The sequence below is a fragment of the Trichosurus vulpecula genome, chromosome 6 (genome assembly GCF_011100635.1).
Source record: "Trichosurus vulpecula isolate mTriVul1 chromosome 6, mTriVul1.pri, whole genome shotgun sequence".
NCBI classification, from domain to species: Eukaryota; Metazoa; Chordata; class Mammalia; order Diprotodontia; family Phalangeridae; genus Trichosurus; species Trichosurus vulpecula.
Window position 1 is genome coordinate 42,359,656 of NC_050578.1, and position 21,822 is coordinate 42,381,477.

General features: G+C 38.8%; 1 protein-coding gene across 6 annotated transcripts in view; it reads left to right on the forward strand.

Moving 5' to 3' along the window:
• Nucleotides 1–5,146: 5,146 nt before the first annotated feature.
• The window catches only part of CAMK2D (calcium/calmodulin dependent protein kinase II delta), a 354,972-nt gene continuing 338,296 nt past the window's right edge, over nucleotides 5,147–21,822 (forward strand). For 2 of the 6 annotated variants that reach the window (XM_036764307.1, XM_036764311.1), the window contains exons 1-2: nucleotides 5,150–5,896; nucleotides 7,570–7,664. In XM_036764307.1, coding sequence (XP_036620202.1) covers nucleotides 5,829–5,896; nucleotides 7,570–7,664 — 163 coding nt within the window. In that variant the 5' untranslated portion in view covers nucleotides 5,150–5,828. Of the gene's footprint in view, nucleotides 5,897–7,569; nucleotides 7,665–21,822 lie in introns of all 6 variants that reach the window. The other 4 variants (XM_036764305.1, XM_036764308.1, XM_036764309.1 and 1 more) reach the window with 4 other exon arrangements.

Sequence of the window (21,822 nt, forward strand, 5' to 3'; positions counted from 1 at the left end):
ATCAAAAGCAATCCAGACAATGAGAATTAAACCTCGATGCGGAAATCTATCAAATACAAGACAGTGTCCAGTGTGAGGGCCACATTCCCAGTGGACCCACCAATCCTGGAGCTCATAGTCTATCCCTATTTGTATGTACTATGTTCCTTTCCTCAAGAATTGCCCTACATCTCATCCTCCACTCCAACCACCCACTCCTAAATCCAGCCCACTTGATCATCACTTTTTCCATTTTGTAAATCTGGGAATACTAATCTTTACTGTGTCTCTCTCTCTCCTGGTTTAAAGAAGCCAAGAATCACTGGGCAGTTTAGACTCCATTTCAATTAAATTCTTGATCTCATCAATTAAGATCCTGATCAGGGTGCTTATCAGGCCAAGGAGATTAGACAACTAAGAAAACATTCCATGTTTTGTTTGGACAATTCAGGTAGGCCTAAATAATGGTGAGAAAGTGCATGGTATAGTGGCTAGAGGACTCTTGGAGTTAGGAAGGCCTAGATGAAATCTCAGCTCTTAAATATCTTATCTTTGTGACTTTGGGCAAGCCACTTGTTCTGTTAGCATCACCAGGCAGCTAGGTGGCAAAGAAGAGTGCTAGATCTGCAGTCAGGAAGACCTGAATTTAAGTTCTAGCTTTAGACACTTACTAGCTGTGTGACCCTGGGCAAGTCACTTAATCTATGTCTGCTCCAGTTTCCTCAACTGTAAAATGAGAATTATTAGATCCCCTACCTCCCAGGGTTGTTGTGATGGTCAAATAAAATAGTATTTGTAAAGCATTTAGCACAAAGCATTTACACACAGTAGGCTCTTAATAAATGTTTACTCTCTCCCTCTGCTCCCCAGGCAATTTTCTAAGAGTGTAAGTTAAAGATGGGCTGTGGATCTGCATCAGAAAAGAGTTTCCTGTCACACTGATGAAGTCAAGGGCAGAACCTCTCCTTTAAAAAAAAAAATTGTGGTGATTCCACATCATTAGACTTCTAAACTGAAGTAAGATGTCACTTCTGTGACATTTTCCTTTATCTGACTTTATGTGATTTTTTTTTTCTCATTTCATCTTCCATTCTGTAGTTGAAGTAAGACCAAGAATTGCTTTGGTTATTTATTGTGGTTTACATGTCTCTAGAAGTTATTTGCAGTATTTGTTTAGTGGACTGAATCTTTTTTTTTAATTAAACTAGAGCAAAGAGCTCCCCTAGAAGTATTACTTGGATGTTTTATTGGTCCTTGAATGCTATGCCAATTGAACATAAGCTCTCAAACCTGACAAAGTTCCAAGCATTGCCCTAATCAAAGAACTGGTACAAAAGACATTATCAAGGACATGTATGATGGACAGAGGATATCTACCACTCATGGAATGAGTGATATAACACATGCACAGTCTAAGTCTTACATTTTAATCCACAGAATACTAAAGGAGCCAGAGAAAGGCCTTTAGCAAGGAGGATAGACAACCCATAAATGATTCATGGAAGAATATAGACAACTGCATAGGATGAGACAGCAGGGACAGGGAAGTATCTTCAATAATCAGATCAAAGATTCATTTAAATATCAGAATCAAGCAATCAGCAAGCACTAATCAAGGACCTTTTATATGCATGCAACTGTGCTGGGAACTAAGATAAAAAGACAAAAATGAAACCACAAAATACAGGTTCAGGGACAGGACTGATTTCCCTTGATTAGGGGTGGGGAACCTGTGGTGTCCTGGCCACACGTGGCCCTCTAGATCCTCAAGTGAGGCCTTTTGATTGAATCCAAACTTCACAGGACAAATCCCCTTAATAAAAGGATTTGTTCTGTAAAATTTAGACTCAGTCAAAAGGCCTCACCCAAGGACCCAGAGGGCCACATGTGTCTTCAAGGCCAAAGGTTCCCCACTCCTGACCTAGACTGATGTGATATGGACACTGTTTATGTTTTCCTACTGTTCTTGTATAGCATAATTAACACTTGATTATCTTTTACAATGCAATACAAACCTCATAGTCTCTTAAAATTACTGAAGTTTAAGGAGCTGAGAAAAATGATGTCATTGTGTAGGTTTCATAAACCATACACTTTTTAAAAGTTGTATTTCTTGGTCAAGTTGTATGACCTTAACAGTGTTCCTCTTAATCATTGCTTTCAAACTTTTTGTTTTTATTAATGTTTCATTAAATGATATACAGGGAAGTCAAACAGGCTGTATATTTATTTTAAAAATTAAAATATTTTACTTGAATAAGCTTGAATGATTGGCTGATTTCCTAAAGCCAATGACATCCTAAATATTGCCTTCATTCCCTCCATCTTTTTTTTTTAGTTTTAATTATGTTTTTATTTCTTAGCATGACATTTTAATACAATTATCTTGTATTTGACTTTTCAGCACGGAATGTACAGCACAAACTATTTTATGGTTATGGGAATTTTTGTTTAAAGTAGAAGTCTTTATATTTTGAAAAATTAATGGCAATATGGTGTACTGAGTTGGAACACAAATTGTTAGGCAAACCAATTTTAACAATGTTTATTCAGTAGTGCCAGTTATTAGTAAGGCACTGTGCTCATTACTGGGAATGAAGAAATGGGAACAAATGGGAACGAATGAGAGCAGTCCCTGCTCTCAAGAATCTTACAGCATTGTAGTAGAGACACACCATGTACAGAGATAAATACTGTACAAAGTTGAGTGTGATGGGGGCAAGGAAGAGAGCTGGACAGTGGTCTAAGAAATATTGAGATATTAAAAACACTCTACGGTGGAAGCAGAATGGCATCTGAGTTTTGTCTTAATCAAGCATTTATGAAGCACTTAGTATGGGTCAGGCAACTTTGCTAACGGTCTCTCTTCCTGAAGGGAAGAGAAGTGTTTGAATGAGCAGTAAATGAGAAGAGACTACATTCCAGGTAAAGATGACTGCCTTACAAATGGGAAGAAAGGGGCAGAGTTAAGGAATGGTGGGCTGTCCAGCTTAGCTTTAACAGTGTCTGAAGGGGAATAATATGAAATAAGACTGAAAAGATAAACTGGAACCAGATTATGAAGGTATGTAAATGTTGTACTAATTACATTTATACTCATCTAGAAGTCTCTGAAGATTTTTGAACATGACATAGTCAGACGTGTTTCATTAATGATGATAAAACAGCATTTCTATAGCATTCTAAGCCTTGCAAAATATATCAGTTCAACTATTGTGATATCATTGTGACAAACAGGAGGGCAGCGGATTGGGATTTTCTTGTTTGGGCAACTGCGGGTAAAACATTTCACTTCTCCTGGCCTCAATAATTGTCTGCTAAATGAGTTTGGACCAAATGATCTCTTTATGGCTATAAAATTTTATGACTGTCTACAGTTACATTCACAGCACCGAGTTATGGGGGTGGTGGTTGTTGTTGACAACTTCTCCCTGAATCTGGATTGAAGTAACAGCAGGGAATTTTGCTTACAAAATGACCACTTTCCTTTTGTTTCGTTCTCATTCTCTTTGAATTTGCAATTGCCACACTTACGATGGAGTTAAATAGCTAGAAAGGGAAACCCAGAAGTCATTTAGTCGTTTGTCGCTCTACCCACTTGACTTAAATTGTAGTTACTGCACTAATTATTGTTTTGCATTAATTAAAGGGTTGATACATATGCATCAATGTCTTCATTTGCATGTATGCTAAGCCAGAATGTGGTAAATCTCCATCGCGCGTATCTGAATACATGCATATCAAATATTCGTTTGTGTAATATATGTAAGGGCTGCTATCTCTCCAGACTCTTGAGTACACACTCACACATAACCGCCCTACCTTTTTTTTTTCTCCTTTGCAAATCGAAACAGGCTGGACAAGTTCATGTGATGCAAATGACGTCAGCCTCCTTTCGGTCCCGTGATAGACAGACAACCTTCCCTACTCTACCCCACCCCTCCCCTCTGCCACAAAAACAGACCGATCTCGCGAGAAACCTGCGCGCCCCGCGGCAGACCTTCCTGAGAGGACCGGGAGTTACCCGGGGGAAAGGGAAAGGTGCGGCTGAGCGCCGAGTTGCGCGTGAATTCTTTGTTCACACGTCCACTTGAAGCCCTCGGGCTTTGATGCACGCTCAGATCCAAAGCTTCGGTGTGGGAAGCAGTACAGGAAGTGGAGACCTGGTGTCTGCACCTGCACCTTTAAGAGTGGCCGAGGGAGCCTGGACACTGGCGTCCCTTGGGCGCGCGGAACGCGGGAGAACAACTTCCTGGCTGGGGCGTGGGAGCGAGCCCCGAGCTGCATCCCAGCTGCTGCCGCCACGATCGCTTCTGCAGCTGGGGCGGCTTCTGAACAAACTGCCGCCTCCAGCTGGCTCCGAGCGGCAAAGCTGGGATGCAAACGCTCCCGACTGGGTCCGCACCCAAGCACTAGTGTACTTAGACTAGCCCTTTCCCCCCACCCCCGGGGAAATCCTGCGGGGAAATTGGCCATGCTATAGTCACACTCCGAATGCGCACGGGAGAAAGGAGCTGTGGGGTCCCAAACCACTCTGCGCCCCCGGGGGAGCTTGGTTCAGGGGGACTGTGCAGGGCCTCCAAGCGCGTCTGGCCAGTCTATGGATTCATTCCCTTCTGGCTGGCCCAGACGATGCACACCCCTGTCTGGGGCCTTCCTACTGGTAAAGGGGTAACTGGACCGTTTGGCCAGTTATCTTTGCCCTGTCCGCCCCCCTGGGATTTTGAGCCTTGTTCCCTTTCTCAGTGTGTCTGTCTCTTCCGACCCGCTTGCAGAGACCCTGTTCCCGAGTACCTCTACTCCTCCTCCTCGCCAGACCAGTTCAAATTGTGTGTGTGACCCTGCCTTCTTGCAGAGACTGCCTGGGTATACCTCTCCTCCCCAACACACACACACACACACACACACACACACATTGCGTGTTGAGAGGGTTGTGTCGCTAGGGGGAGATGTGGGACAGAGAAAAGGGGGGACAGTGTGTGGGGGGGGGGGGGAGGTGGCCCCGCAGTAGCTCGAGGAGGGGCTGGGGGACAGTAGAGACACCGAGGCTTCTCTTGAGCTGAACTGTGCTCGCCCTGCCACTGCCCACCTCGGGTGCCCAGCGCGTTCGGAGCCGTGCCTCCTCTCTTCATTCCCAGAGAGCTGCATAGGTGCCCCAGCTGCCCGGCGGCTGTCACTGGCGGGGCGGGGAAGGGGAGGGGAAGCCCGGCAGAAGAGCCGAGCTTCCCATTGCTCCGGCGCTCCTTCGCGCACACCCACCCACTGGAGTGGAGAGACTGAGGCTGCTGACAGCTGCAACTGGACTGGAGTTCTCTCCTTTGGGCTTCTCTTCCTTCCCCTGCCCCCTCCCCACTCCACTCCACCCCCTCTCCACCCTTGCACTCCCTCCCCTCCGCCTTTATTCCTTCTTGTCCCCAGTTCATATCATTTCGCAACTGCTCGCCTCCTGCCCCGTGGCTGGCTGAGTTTTTTCTCTCCCCCCCCCCCCCCCCGCCTCAATTCCTGGCACCTCTTCTATAATACTTTCCCCCCTCCTCCAATTGGGGAGTGGGGGTGGGAGAGAGGGAGGGTGGAGCGTCCAGAGCCGGAGAAGAAAAAGAAGGAAGAGGGAGCAGAAGGATTGTACGATTGTGGAGAGGGGACCCCACGGCACCCTTTCTTTCCCATTACACCCTTCCTACCTTCCCTCCCCCTCCCTCCCAAGTCCCGATCCAACCACTTTCGGACAAGAAAAGTGAAGGAAGACGGCTCGGGGGTGATAGCGACACGGGGGCCAGTCCCAGGCAAGGAGCAGCACCTCCCGTCCCGTCTCATCCTCCTCCCTCCTCGACAGGAGCCAGCCCGGACCTATGATGGCTTCAACTACAACCTGCACCAGGTTCACCGACGAGTATCAGCTTTTCGAGGAGCTTGGAAAGTAAGCGTCCTTGCCTGGCATCTGCGGGTCCCTTTTCCTGCAGAGGGCGAGTCGCGTTACCCCCGACCCAGCAGTCCTTACCGTTAGGGGGTCGTGGGAGTTTAGAAAGGGGGAGGGGGTCGGGGGAAGAGGCTGGCTTGGCAGATGGGCAAAAGGTACTGATCCTTAGGGTGAGGGCGGGGGAGTAGAAAGGGAAGACCACCGGCCTGTGGCCAAGGCTGATAATCCCACCCACCCTCCTTCCCCACTCCCATTTGTGCAAGAGAGCCTTAGTGAATTTATGATCTTTGCAGTTGTAGCTGTCATCCTTTGGAGTGTGTATATGCTTGTGAAAGGCAGGAAATGAGAACCCATGTAAAATGCAACATAGATCATGTTTTCTGTAAATAGAGATGCCTCCAGGGTTTACCGGCGTGTCTGCTCAGTGATACACGTACGGATGAGAACCTCACTGACACAGACGGTGCCATATTTATTGATGCCGAAAGTTCAAGTTGGCGTTCGGTCTTTTTTGTATCCAGTAGTTCTGTCAAAGGAGACAGCATCCCAGTGTAACATATATACTTATATACTAACCCCCTACACCTTTCAGTTATTTTAGGGGGAAAAAACTTTCTGGCATTAATTAATGTCACACCATTCTTCCCAGGATATATAGACAGTCTCTGCTAGGAGGATTTATTTAAATGTGCATGGAGGAAAAAAAAAACGCTTTGGAAAGGGAAGAGTCCTGTTTTGTGTGTGTATTAAAGATTATACATAGCTATATACATACACAGATACACACAGTGACAAAAATACTTGACAATTTTAAGGAAGAGGGAGAAAGATCTAAATGAGGGAACTCATTATAAAGAAATCTAACCTAGAGGCTCAGCCAGTGTTACAGCATCACCCCTAAATGAAATCTATTCTCATTCATATCTACAGCATGATCTATTACTTGGAGAAGGGGTGTGTGCATATATGTTTGTTGGTGGCTGATGAAGGCAAATAAAAGGAAATGTAAATTTCATTGTGTAAGTGTATTTATTGAATATGATACTCTTACACTGAGTGGTGCTGCACACACACGCACACACACACACACACACACACACACACACATACACACCATGGAGAATGTCAGAAGAGACAGTTTAATTAAAAGCCTTTTTTTTAAACCAAGGCATAAAGAAATCATCATGCCAGGATTCATTAACCCACACAAATATGCTCAATATTTATATTTCACTGAGAACAATTATCATATTTATAGAGTTAGAGATACACTCATTATTTTTCCCCTACCAAAATAAATGGGCAGCAGATTTTGGCTCCCTCTTATTCCAGCTCTGTGCAGTGTTTTCTCTGGGCTTTTGGTGCTACTGTGTGAGCGGATATTGTAGAATGTGTTCAAATTCCTTGTGCAAACAAGATCAGTTACAATTGGCAGCCCCTTTTATTTTGTTGTCTAATGATATGGTGCTCTCTCCCTGTTAAATCCTAATCACTATTATATTCTTGAAAATTAAGAAAGGACTAGGTTGCCAATTGGAAGGGTTCTTTTGGGGCTACTTCTATTGATATTTGGAAAGCCACTAAAATCACTGAAAGTACTCAGATTATTAGATCCCATTTATTGAGTATCAGAGCCTGGTTGTATTGATACCTTGCTGATTATTGGTTTTCAGGGGGGCATTCTCAGTGGTGAGAAGATGCATGAAAATCCCTACAGGACAAGAATATGCTGCCAAAATTATCAACACCAAAAAGCTTTCTGCTAGGGGTGGGTATTTTAAATCTTTTTTTTCTTGAGTATCTCTCTCTCTCTCTCTCTCTCTCTCTCTCTCTCTCTCTCCCTCTCCCTCTCCCTCTCTCTTCTTCTCTCTCTCTTTTTGATTGCTTTAAATGATCAGTCTTGTATGTAAACATGTGCTGTGGTTATAGTGGAATTAGATTCTCAAGGATTAATATATTTATAGGCATTTCCTCTTCCTGAAGAAATATTGATTTATTTATTTTTAAAATAATTGGACAAATTAAGCCACTTATGGTTGACATGTTTAATGCCATAGTGAGTTCAAATTCTTGTGGTTGGTGTCATCCCATATTCAATCGCATGAGTAATGGAGCTATTCTAAAGTAAATAAATGTCACTACAAGAATTTTGCCTTTAGCTCTTGTGTAAAATAACTTTGAATACAGCCCTGGGATTAAAAAAAAAGTCACGATTCTCATGGTCTTTTTTGCTTTTGAGGAGAAAAAATAGGCCATAGCTCAGTTGAATCAAGATCTTTTATTGAAATTAGACTTAAACTTAATTCAGCAAGTCATATTTAATAACAGTGACCTTGAGAAGAAAAGATCTGACACATGCTTTGGTCTAAAACAAAATGTTTGGCTATAATGGGCTAGGCAGGATTTGGAGCTTTTTTATGTTCATTGAAAGACTATAATTTTTCTTAGACAAGAATGCTTTTCATAAAATCTTAGTACATGCTCTCCAGGTGGTTCGTATATGAACAGATATTTTATAGACATAATCAGACATAACTGGAAATTGTTTATTATCGAGGGACTAATAGGCCTCATGGCGATCTTGTTTATCTAATAGCACAGGCATGCTAGCATATTTGTACTGAAATGTAAGGCATTGCCAATTATGGTACATGATTCTACAGTATTTTTGTGGGAACTTATGCTCTGTTGGTGAGCATGAAAATGAATGAACATTGTCAAGGAGTAAAACCATCTTTGTGGACTTGGCAGTTTTTGAAAATGGGAATGAAAAACATCTCTCAAAGGCAGAGTTTACTCATTTTGCCTTGAGTTTGAAAGTGTTGCTACCACTTAACAGTTAGTTTATATCTTCATGTGACTGGCTATCAGCTCAACTGTGATTGGAGACTTTTTCTTCTCCATTTTGGTGTGGAATTCTGCATTTAAAATTTGCTTAGTACTTAACAAGTTGGCACTTGGGATCATTTTAATGGGGTTTCCCCCTTCATCACTCTACCCAGCACTCCTCAGCTAACTGTGATTCTGAGGAACACCCACACTTAGAAGCCCTTGACACATTAGAGATCCATTAGAAGATGCAACTGGGTGATGTGAGGCAGAAATAAACAGAAGGTGAAAAATGTTCAGATATACTTTTTTTTTTTCCCAAATAGTTTTAAGACTAAAGATTTTCAAAAAGTAATAGGAATGATTAATTCTGAAGCCCTTCAGGTTCTCTCCTCCTTCCCACCTTTATAAAGGAAATATTTAAGGCTACTCTTATCTATCTACTCTTGTCTATCTAGACAGGAACAATACGAAAACAAAATATTTTACCAAAAAATCCTTTAATGACTCAAGTCTCTTTATAAATTGAGTCAGAATTATTGATCATGGGCATAAGGAGCAAATTACCTAGGTCTAGTAATTTCTCCCTGGACCCATGGTAGCTGACTCCAGGATTTAGGCACATCATCCCTCATACACACTTTTTCTCTTCCTACTTATAAGCCACTGATCATGTGATTCCCTCATGGAATATATTCCTTCTTTGTCAAGGCAAATTCTTCCTCTTAAAGCCTAGTTTCCTCCAGTTTGATAACCTTATTAAGACCTAGTCATTCTAAGTGCACCGGTTACTCTTAGTAAAGAACAAACACACAAAAAGACAAGAAAAAATTGAAACAGGATTCAGAAGCCCTTAATTTTAGTCTTCCACTCAATTTACCAGCTTTATAATCTTGGGCAAGTCATTTAACCTGTCCTTAGTTTTCTCATTTATAAAAACTAGTAGAATATCCATTGTTCCTGCTTCACAAGAGAATTACATGCGATTTTACACACATATACACACACACGTATAGATCTATGAAAAGTTTTAACTGCTCTAAATTTAAATTATCATCATTATGATTATTGTCATTATCATGGTTATTAGAATCAGAGGACCTTAGAGGTAATCTATTCCAACTTAATTTTACAAATTTGAAGAAATTGAGGCCCAGATAAGAAAACTTGCCCAAATTACTTCTATCTCCTTAAATTATTTTTTTTTCTTATCTCTGTGCTTACTGCTTCTGGTTATACCATGTTTGTGAATATATTGGTCAGTATATTTATTCAGTTTTTATGTTAAATCACAAGCTCCACAATGGGAAGGCTTAGGTTCTTTGTATCCTTCAGAACTCCCCACAGTCTTTAAATGATGTTGACTGTGACCAAATGTGGCTCATTAAATGGTTCTCTGAAATGACTGTTGAACATTCATGGGTGGATAATTTACTTGAAAGGGGGGACTTGAGATAGGTGGGAGACAATCTTAGCGAAGACTATGTAATGTGCTTTTAAATATTTTGTTTGTCTTTAAAAAAGAGTTTCCAGTTTCCTGATAGGATACACCTAGATCTAAAGATGTGTTTCTGTTTTAAATTTTGTTTTTGAAATTTATTAATTAGCTAAAGGGAGCAGTAGTATGGTACAGTGCAAAGAACTTTGAATTTGGAGTCAGAGATCCTGAGTTCCAATGCTGCCTCACATGTTTGCCTAGGTAATCCTGTTAAATCACTTAAAACTTTTTAAAGTCTTTTTTCTTCACCTATTAAATTAGTAGTTTGAACTGGATAGCCTTTAAAATCCCTTTTTGCTCTAAATCAGTGATCTATGACCCCATGATTTGTGGTCTTAAAACAAAGCAAAAAAAAAAAAAGTCCTCTTCAAGTAATGTTATCTTCACCAGTCTTTGGTACTTTGATTGATTGGTTCATCTTTTTTTCCCCCTACAAGCTTTTGTCTCATGTGTTATTTGAAATATTTTGCTTTTGTGAACCTAAGTCTTAGGTTTCTTTATTTTTAAGATCAGAGAAGGACTACAAAATACACCACTACAGCTGAAAAGGAAAATTCTTTATTGTTAGTAAATTGAACCAATAGGACAGAAAGGGGAGGAGGGGGAGAAAACTGGCAAAGTTCCTGCACACATTTGCAAATGCAGCTGTACTGTCACCCAGGCAGAATTCTCTGCACCTAATTTTTCGCGGGACTGTTCAAAGATTTTTAGCAGGCCGTTACACTTCCTCTCAGCTGTTAGTCGTGCACACTATATATGGAGACTGTTAGGATATCAAAGACATTCTTTTGCTATTGTGTTAAAGTGCAAATTGGTAATACACTGATTATACAGCACAGAGCAGGTAGATAACTGTACTTATGACACTTAAGTGGGCCTTTTTGAAACAGAAGAAAAAAAGTACTTAGACCTTCCCCACCACAAATATACAGAATATTGTAAAATATAATACATCGTCCTTCAAAAGGCTTTTTTTAATTTTATATAACTAATGTTTAGTGATAATAGGATTTTAGTTGTAGACAGACATGTTAAGCAGAAACCACATCATTTTTATATAGAAATTAACTTAATGATGCTAGTTGACATTTACAAAAGGTTTTATAAATATCTTTTATAAACATGAGCTTGTTTGATTCTTAAAGTAACTTGAAGAGTTAGGTACACTAGGTACTATTAACCCCATTTTACAAATTAAGAAACTATTTCTTAGAGACTTGGTAACTCGCCCATGGTCACATGCAAATACCACTGGTAGGATTCATGCTTAATTCTTTCTAAACTCTTATGTCCAGTGCACTTTCTATTATACCACATTCTCTCTTATTTTAGGTATATTGCCAGGATTATCATTATGAGTAATGAATAATGTTATTGTCACTTAAGTTATTAAGGTTCCATATAAAACTTTCAGGGACCCTTCAAAATCAAACACACAGTATAATATTTATATAACACAAGCTGTTACATTTGTATTCATCCTGTGTCCAATACTAGAGTTACAAAGTTATCTATTTATGTTTTCAAAAATGATAAATGGCGAACTTCCTCAGGAGAAAGCTATTAACATTATTTTGCATTGTAGAAACAGTATAATATTTACTATTACTTGAAACAAATATGCCATTAGTTCAAGTTTAACAGTTTTCAAAAATATTCTATAGAGATATTGTAAATATATTCCTTCTAATTATAGTTGATATGTATATATAGAGAGAGATATAGCCTACATATTTAAAAGCTCAAAGCTTCTTATTTGTGCTTAATGCTCTTTTCCCAGGTATACTAGTAACCCTTTTAGGTGCAACAAAACTAATCTTGCTGGGATTTCCTGCTAGCTAATTACTCAGAAGCATTGCTATGACTTCCTTACCTCTTAATTTGACTTGCATTTATAATAATAGAATTGGATTTTTATGTAAGTGAATCAAGTGTGTTGCTAATACATTTTTAAGAATTAGCCAATTTAGATTTTTGTTAAATTTTTGGTTCCAATTTTTTTTAAAGCTTTCTAGTTCAGTTGTGCTTTCAGAGAAAATTTGTCAATAGTTTTAATTGATATGTGAGGATTTTCCAACTGTCCACCTTTTTTCTCTAGGGTTGCATGGGGAGGGATAGAATGAGAGTTCTTTTAATGGGGAAATGATATCCTGGTAGTTTTGTGCATTTTGCCCATATTTGATCACATGCCAATTATTGTAGCCATTCTGATATCATATGTGATTTTCCCTCCCATTTTGATGAGTTTTATCACTGTTCAATATCTTGATAATAGTGCTTATGATGAAAATAAGTTTTGAATAAATGTATTAGTGATAGTGAAAATTAGTAAAGAGTTGAGATAATGACTATTTAATGGTCAGATTATTGCTAAATCCATAGAATTTTTATTTATTACTTATCATTCTTGAGTAAAGTAGAACATAATATTAAATGGAGAATGTGAATATCAATTACTTCAGTGAGAAATTAGTGACCCAGGCACAAGATTGACAATGTCAAAATCTGACATCGCAACAAACCTGTTGTCTTTGTATAGTTCTTTTCAACTGGTATATTGATTTAGCATTTTTATTTTAAAAGTGTAATTTAATGATGACCATTTATGAGGCCTTTTAATTTTAATGAGCATAAATTATCACTAAATACTTATTAGAATTTTTAAACTTTTTTCATTGATTAGGAAATCTTCTTTTATTTCATTTCAGAATCTTCTTGTTATCTACAAAGCTAAAGTCTCCCAGCATATACATTTTCCAATTCAGTTTGTATTGTAGGCTCTGGCTGGCTCTGGTCTTATATATTGTTCCTCTCTAAGTATATTTGGTGTGGCATATTTCACATAGTGGGTGCTATGTGAACATTTGGCCAATTGGCTAAAAAAAATGGGCACCTTGGAGACTACATTAATTCTGTCGGGCTCCTTGGGCATCATTTAGAAAGTTGTTCTCCAATGATTAAAAAACTAGTTGTTAGCCCAGATACAATATGGGACTTTTGATTCTGAGGCAAGCTAAAGTAGCTAAATGATGAAATGGATGGAGCCCTGGGCCTGGAGTTGGGAAGACTTGAATTCAAATTCAGACTCAGATACTTAGTAGCTGTGTGACCCTGGGCAAGTCATTTAACCTGTTTGCCTTACTTTGCTCAACTGTAAAAAATGGGGACAATAGAATCTTTCTTTTTAGGGTTGTTGTGAGGATCAAATGAGATATTTGTAAAGTGCTCAGCCCAATGCCTAGCACCTAGTAGAAGCTATATAAATACCTATTCCATTTCCTTTCCTTTCCCAAACTCAAGAACAGCGTTAACAACCACAAAACCAAACAACTTTGAAATGTTTTTTTTTAATTGAAACACTTTCAGTCTATTCTATAGTTTAAGAGAAAGGATGTGATTGTGCAACAATATGATCTGAACAAAATTTATTCTATGTGTCTAAAAATGTATGACACACTATATCAATAGATCACAGTTTATTTAAATGGAGAAATAATTTCTGCAAAGATTCCTCAACAAGTTTATTGGCTCCAACCTGATACTAAAAACAATAATAATAAGCAAGTGGTCAGAATCTTACACCAGAAGGTCACTACCACTTCATAAACTAAAAGACACCAAAAGATCCTTGAAGATTACCATAAAGACCTCAAATTGTAAATACAGAGCCCCTCACCACTAGTAGCCTTTAGAATTCAGCAAACTTGGGACAACTAGGTGTCACAGTGAGTAGAGCACTGGCCCTGGAGTTAGGGGGACCTGAGTTCAAATGTGACCTCAGACATTTGACACACTTACTAGCTGTGCGACCTTGGGCGAGTCACTTAATCCCAATTGCCCTGCCTTCTCCCCCCCCCCCCCCCCCCCGCAAAAAAAGAATTCAGCAAACTATACTAAAATTGGAACATTATTATCCTAGCCAAAACTGTTACCCACCACTTAAGAAAAGATGTCACTTTCCTGAATCCTCATAACCTGCAATCTCCTTGAAACAAATAGCTTTCAAAATATAGAGGCAAAGGAAGAAATCAGTCATACTGTTTACTACTGGACCTTTCTCAAAGTTACTCTTCATGAACCCACAGATGACTTTATATCCTAGTACTCTTGTTCAGTTACCAAAAACTAAACCAAAAAAAAACCTACCAAACGATCATTTTGTCGACCTGGTTAATATCTGGCGAACAAAAAATACAAAGAGAACGGTGATAGGATAGTGACCTATATCAGGATGATTTCTATTTGAATTCCATCAAATCTAAGATAGAAAAATGGGGACAATAACAATGATAAATAGTGGTGTGGTATTTACTGCTGTATCTCCATGAGCTTTCTGAATTTTCAAGTGAGAAGGGGGTCATTGTCATAGATTTCAAGATACTCTTCTTTTTTCTGTCCCTGTGAGCTCACAGATTATGGGGAAATGAAAGGTTGGAAGACTCTTGGATTATGTAATTTATACATTGTATTGCAGCAATAGTTGTCCTTTTGTATTGGTTGATAATGCTCTATGTTGTATTTGAACAAATAAATACTTAGTTTTAGTTTTTGATCAATTTTCTTCTGTTATGTGAACTGAAAATGGATACTCAACTATTATGAATAAAAGGAAGGTATAAGTATCTGCCTAATTCTCCAAGAGTCAACTAGTTTTACTTGGTGAGTTTTCATCAAGAGAATCACCTAGTGTAGGAAGGATAGGCAGGAAAAACTTAACAAATCACGGAATCACTCTGTGATCATTCTTCTGGCCCTGTGGCCAGAATTGTTCATTATATTCTTTCTTTTCAAGAGGATTGCCAGGAGGAGCTTTATCGAATTATAGTTTCACCTCTTATGTCTCTTGTTTCTACCCACTCACTCACATACCACTCCCTACCCAAACTACAGCATAAGAAATGGAACATGGTAGTGATAGGTACTTGATTTTTCAGAATCTATCCAGTAATTTACCATTAAAGTGACCCAAATTTGAAATATACAATGTATCTTCCAAAGACTTTAAGCTTCTTAAACTAAAGACTTTGGGGATACTCTCTGTATTTTCTGTATTTTTAAAGCCTGTCTAGCTTATGTACAAATTTAATCTAGCAATGATTTTTACAATAGTTCTTCAAGTAATTATAAAAATGTCATGCTCATTATAATTAAATTATAAATGTATTTTTATATACTTTAGAGGACTTTCTCCCCCAAAATGATTTAAAATAGTTTAGGTACTGATGACTTAATGAGACAATATTACATTTACCTGCATTTAAAGTGAATATGTATAGAATATTTTAAACATTGAGGGTTCTTTTCATTTTAAATAGAAGTTTTTGAAAGATGTTGGAAAATTTTATTTAGTATGTTTGTGTGTGAAAATATTACAGGAAGTGATAGATGGCAGATGCTGAACTAATGAAAATAGAGCATTTGGATATTAATTTTTAATTTTATAAAATAGCAATGTGAAGTTTAGATATGCATTCATATGGTATGATGGAAAGAATCTTGGCCTTGAAGCTCGTGAAGTCTGATTGTTAGTAGCTCTGTGACCTTGGGCAAGTCATTTGCCCTGTCTAAGTCTTAGTTTTCTCATTGTCAAATGGGAATGATAATCCTTATTCTCCCCTCTTCAGGGTTTTTGTAAGGAAATTTTTTTACAACCTTTATAACCAATTTGAATTATAATAATTATTATCATGAATGAAATTAATGTCCAGAGGTGTGTCTGTTGTGATAGAAATTAAGGTAAGCTGAGGCACAAAGCTCTGAGCACAGTCAATTTATTAGCAGAAAGTGAATTTGCCAAAAAAATTCTGAACATCTTTAGCTAGCTAAGACCTTGAATGAGGGTTGACAAATTAATTTTATGGACAAAAGGAGGAACATTCAAAAACTAGAAAGCAGCATCATAGATGGGGAAAACAATATGACTGGTTACAAAGTCAGAAGTGTCATATATGTGGGGGACAGTATGATTGGCTGTAAATTTGAAGTGCAGAGCTAGCAACAACCTCTCCTTCCATCTTGTCACTATGGAAAACTCATTGATGGTGTCTACTTGTGTGGCTAGTTAATGGCACAGTGATGACAGACCAGACTTTCTTGAAAGACAGCCAGTGGTACAGAGATAACAGACTGGATTCCTTGGCATCCACCTACATCCTTCAAGCATAGCAGATTTCCTTGACACAAGAATAGAACAATGATTAGCAGGAAAACTGAATTCCTAAACTTAACTCAGAGACAAATGAAATATGACTTAGGTAGTACACAAAATGTTGGTAGTGATACAAAATGGAATAAATTACAGAATAAAATCGATTTGATTTTTTCAATTTTTAAGTCTTAGTTCTGATATTTTTGAGCTCTGTGACCTTGGATAAGTCATTTCATCTTTTCCCATCTGCCTCTTATTATAAAAATGGGAATGATAATATTTACATGACTTAAAATGTAATTGCCTTGCTTTATGGAGTGCTTCATAACATAAAATTTTGGAGGGGTGGTGGCAACTCACTTTTATGACCTATGTGCCATTCAGCATCTCTCCATGTCCACATCATAACTCTTTGATGTCACATCCCCATAGTCTTTAATTGAACACTCTATAGGCATCAGTGAACACATCTGTTATTTTTCAACTAGGTAACCTCCCTTAGATATTCTAAATAGAAGTGTCAAACTTCCTACCAATAAAACTCCCAAGTATAGCAAACCAGGTTAAAATGTAATTTTTAAAATGTAAAAAAAAAATACAAATACAACACAACATGACGTTAATTTCTATTAATTTTTTTCAGTCATTATGTAGCCAGCAAGGATCTTTTCTATTTGAGTTTGATGTCACTGAAGGAACCATCATTTCATTGGTCATGACCTCTCCTACCTTCCTACATGTAGCTCACAGCCCATTTGTATTTTATTATCCGTTCAGTTCTTGGTCATGTCCAGGAGATGCTGGAGGCAAGTACTTTAAGAGTCAATTGTTAAATTTTCAGTATGAGTACTTACACCTTGGAAAGTGGCAAATGCTATAAATCAGGGCTTAGTTTATTATTTTGTTGATTGTCTAGACTTAAGAAAATGGTGGAGCAAAATGGTAAACTTTAAACATGTTTTATAAATGATCAAAGAATTTGTTACTAGACATTTACCAGCACATCCCTGCCTATATCCTTCCATAAATCCTCAGTGGAGGAACTACATCATGTATTCATAGCCTTCCTCTAGTTTTTTTAGCTTTGGAATCTTTAGTCTCCATCAAGCCTCAGTTGAAAGACTAATTTCTTCAAGAGATTTTCCCTGATTTCTTCTGTTTGTCAGTGTCTCATTTTCTGAACAACTTTTTAAAAAAAATCTGTGTTTTGTATTTACTTACCTGTGAACACATTGTATCCTTCTAGTAGAATGGTAGAATGTTAACTCCTTACAGGTAAAGTCAGGGACTCTCTCAAATCAGTCCCTGTCTTTGTCTGTTTGTCTGTTTGTCTGTTTGTCTGTCTGTCTCCGTCTCTCCCGCCCCCCCATTTGTATATACATGCATGTATACATGTATACAGTGCATACATCACACATATATGAACTGCATGCAAGTATGCATATGTGTGCTGTGTGCAGTGCACCCCAATCCACATGTATGTGTATACACTTATAATATGTATGTTCATATATGTGCAAATAGATTTAAATATACAGATATAGAAATATACTAAGCAGCTAGCATAGAGCCTTGCTGGTTGACTGATTTTTGTAGTAACACTTGAACTGTTTATATCTTACTTCCTATTGAGTAGTCATTCCTACTGCTTTTTCTCATCTTACAAGTTTTAGGACATCCCAGATGAGTTGGGCTGATCATAGATATAGAGCTGAAAGGGTCCTCTGAGTCAAACCATTTTTTTCAGATGTGACAATCTCAGAACCAGGGATGTATAGTTACTTTAAGTTTTGCAAAGTGTTTTATATATTACATAAGTTTATCCTCAAAACAACCTTTGGAGGTAAGTGTTGTGAGTATTCCTACTGTACAACCAAGAAACTGAGGCAGCCAAGGTTAATTCACTTAACACGAGGTTAATTGCCCTGGGTCATTCAGACAGTAAAGATTTGAACTCCATTTCCTGACTCCAGAACAAGTACTCTTATCTACTGGATTGCATAATTGACTGTAGGTAAGTTATGACTTGCCCAAGGTCATACAAGTAGTCAGCATCGATTCTAAGATCTTTGGTTCAATTTTCATAATAATTTTTGTTCGTCTTGAAATGTAGCACATTTAAAAAAATCAGATTTTGTGTAGTATATTATATTCTCTTGTATGTATTTACCACGTAGCCTTTATCTGTTTTTATAAAGTGATGTACAAAGTATATTAAATACATAGAGATGCTCGTGGTCTTCTTTCCAAAAATGGGAGCACGAGCAAGTCTGGCAATTTTAACAAACAAAGGTGTGAAAAGCTGCCTGTGGTATTCGCTCATGAGGTCCTTCAAATAGATATGTGGGACATCTAGTTTATTGGGCTCTTTTTTAAGGGAAGTCACTGTTGTGCTCGATCATTCAGTGTGGCATGTTCTAGGAAGAAGAGGGGTTCGTTTTGTTTTGTAGAGTTGCTGTGTTAATAATGCTTTATTTTTAGAAACTACATTTAGTTATTTTGATAAAAGCCTCCTAGCCATCCTTCTTAGTGCTAAGTAGAAAGTAAATCCTTGGTAACGGTAGTGGGAAAAATAATGGAAAACTAGACTTTAAATGAGACTTTAGGGCAGCTTGTGGAAAATTTAGCTATATTTAATCATTTAAATAAAAACAATTTTCCTTTCTTTGGAGCATATATGTATGTCTATAGATACATGTACATATGCACATATTTTCTTTTTAATCTTGGGGAGGTCTTAGAGAATTTTATTATTCTCTGCCTTACTGGCAGTTCAGGATATGAAAAAGTTCTAAAATTGTGTAGTTTTTCACACTTCAAGATATCTACATATGGTAAAGGACCAACATCATAGCATATCACAACCCACTTTTATATGTTACCTTAATTTTTGTAAAACCTAGGTGGTGGTGTACATTTGTTTAGTCTTATCTGATTCCTTGTGCTATCATGGGCCATAGCATACCAGGCCTTTCTATCCTTCATTATCCCCTGAATTCTATCCATCTCCTCCTCTACCATCCCCTTTTCCTTTCACCTTCAATCTTTCTCAACATCAGGGTCTTTTTCAGTGAGTCTTGTCTTCTCATTATATGGCCAAATTATATCTAAGTTTCAGTTTTTGTCCTGATGAGTGGTATTTATTTGTTTTTTAGTTGTGTCTGACTCTTTGTGACTCCATTTGGGGTTTTCTTGGCAAAGATACTGGAGTGATTTGTCATGTCCTTCTCCATGTTATTTTACAGATGAGAAACTGAGGCAAACAGCTAGTAAATGCCTGAGGCCAAATTTGAACTCAGGTCTTCCTGTCCCCAAGCCTGATCCACTGTACCACCTAGCTGCCCTTTACAATGAATAGCACAAATTAATTTCTTTAAGTGTTGGCTGATTTGATATCCTTGTTAGTCAAGGGACTCTCAGAACTCTTTTCCACCACCACAATTTGAATATGTCAATTCTGTGGTCCTCAGCTTTGTCTATAGTCCAACTCTCATAACAATACACGACTAATGGAAAAACCATAGCTTTGACTTTATGGACCTTTGTCAGCAAAGTGATGTCACTGCGTTTTCGTGTGCTGTCTGGATTTGCCATAGCTTTCCTTCCAAGGAGTGTCTTTGAATTTCATGGCTACAGATACCATCTTCAGTGGTCTTTGAGCCCAAAGATATAAAATCTGCCACTGCCTCCCTTTCTTCTCCCTCTGTTTGCCAGGAAGTGATAGTGAAGAGGTTAAAGGAAAATGATCATGGTATGGAACCATAGGCTTTTAGGGGTGCTCGAGACCCCAAAATACCTACATGCCGGGTCCTGCCGAAAGAATTTGACTCAAGCCTTCTCGGCCAAGGAAAAAGACAAAGTTTATTAGGGATTCACCATAATGGGCTGTCTTAAGAAATCCCACCCTTCGTGATGCATGTTTTCACAAGCGGGCCAGATTCAATCCTGAGCTAGATTGAATCTGAGCGCCTTCATGGAGGCAAGATGGAGATTATATACACAAAGATTGTAGGAGGGATTGAGGGGTGCTCTGGGGTGACTAAAGGAGGGGTTTAGGGAGAGTCCTGAGGAGCAGTCTAAGGAGGACGAGATGAGGTCAGACTCCTGGAACCAAGAGAATGGGATTAAGGGTGGGAAGTAGCTGAAGGCATGGATATTGATAGTATCAAGGGTAGGAAGTAGCAGGACAGTAAAGGGCAAGGCTAGGTAGAGATTTGGGCCTAACGATCATGTAAGGCTTGTGGCTTTAGGGGAAGGTCAGATCTAGTTGGAAGATTCAAGGACAGTTCAAGGGGGCTCCCAGGGACCATATTCCAGATTCAAGGGGGTTCCCAGAGACTGTGCCCTCATCAATAGGACCAGTTGCCGTGACCTTAGGTTTTTTAATGTTAAAATTTAAGCCACCCTTTACACTCTCCTCTTCCACCCTCATGGAGAGGCTCCTTAATTCTTCACTTTCTACCTTCAGAGTGGTATCATCTGCATATCTAAGATTGTTGATATTATTCATGGCAACCTTAATTCCAGCTTTTGATTTATCCAGCCTGGCATTTCACAAGATGTGCTCTGCATAGAAATTAAATAAGGTGACAATATATAGCCTTGTCCTATTCCTTTTCCAATCTTAAACCAATCAGTTCCATGACTGGTTCAAACCATTGCTTCTTGATCCCCATACAATTTCCTCAGGAGACAAGTAATATGATCTGGTGTCCCCACCTCTTTGAGGACTTGCCACATATTGTTGTGATCACGTAGTCAAAGGTTTTAGTATAGTTGATGAAGCAAAAGTAGATTTTTTTTCTGGAGCTCCCTTGCTTTCTCCATAGTCCAGCAAATGTTGACCTTTGGGTCTACAGTTCCTTTGCCTCTTTGAAAATCCATTGCAAAGAAACGTGCCAGGACGCTAGCAGCAAGGGTGCTTGAGGCTATATGTAGTGGGGGGAAGGGTTCAGCCACACATGCTGAAACTTTCCTTCCTCCTCCCCTCTAAAGATCCTCCAAGGGGATAAACTAAACCAACATCCCCTTTCTCCACTGGAGCACCCTTATGGGTGCTTGAAACCTTTTCCTCCTCATATGGAGGAAAGGGATAGTTTGTTTGTAATGTTTACCTTAGTCTTTATAAACAGAAGTAACAGCTAACGACAGCTTGTGGGGTGCTTTTATTATCTGTATTTTATTGAAGAGGAAACCAAGGCTCAGATGTTAAATGATTTGTTTAGGCTACATAGGTAAAGATTATCCAAAATAGGATTAAAACCCAGGTCTCTATGACTCTAAGTCCAGCACCCTATGAAGTCATGCACATCATATAAAACTATTTCTATGAGTGGAAAAAAAAACCCAACTTTTTTTGTTCCTGGAAAGCTGAAAGATTACAGCCCATCCCTATTGAGGAGAGCTGGGATTTTGTTGAAAGGGGTAATATGGTGTAGGTCTGTCTACATG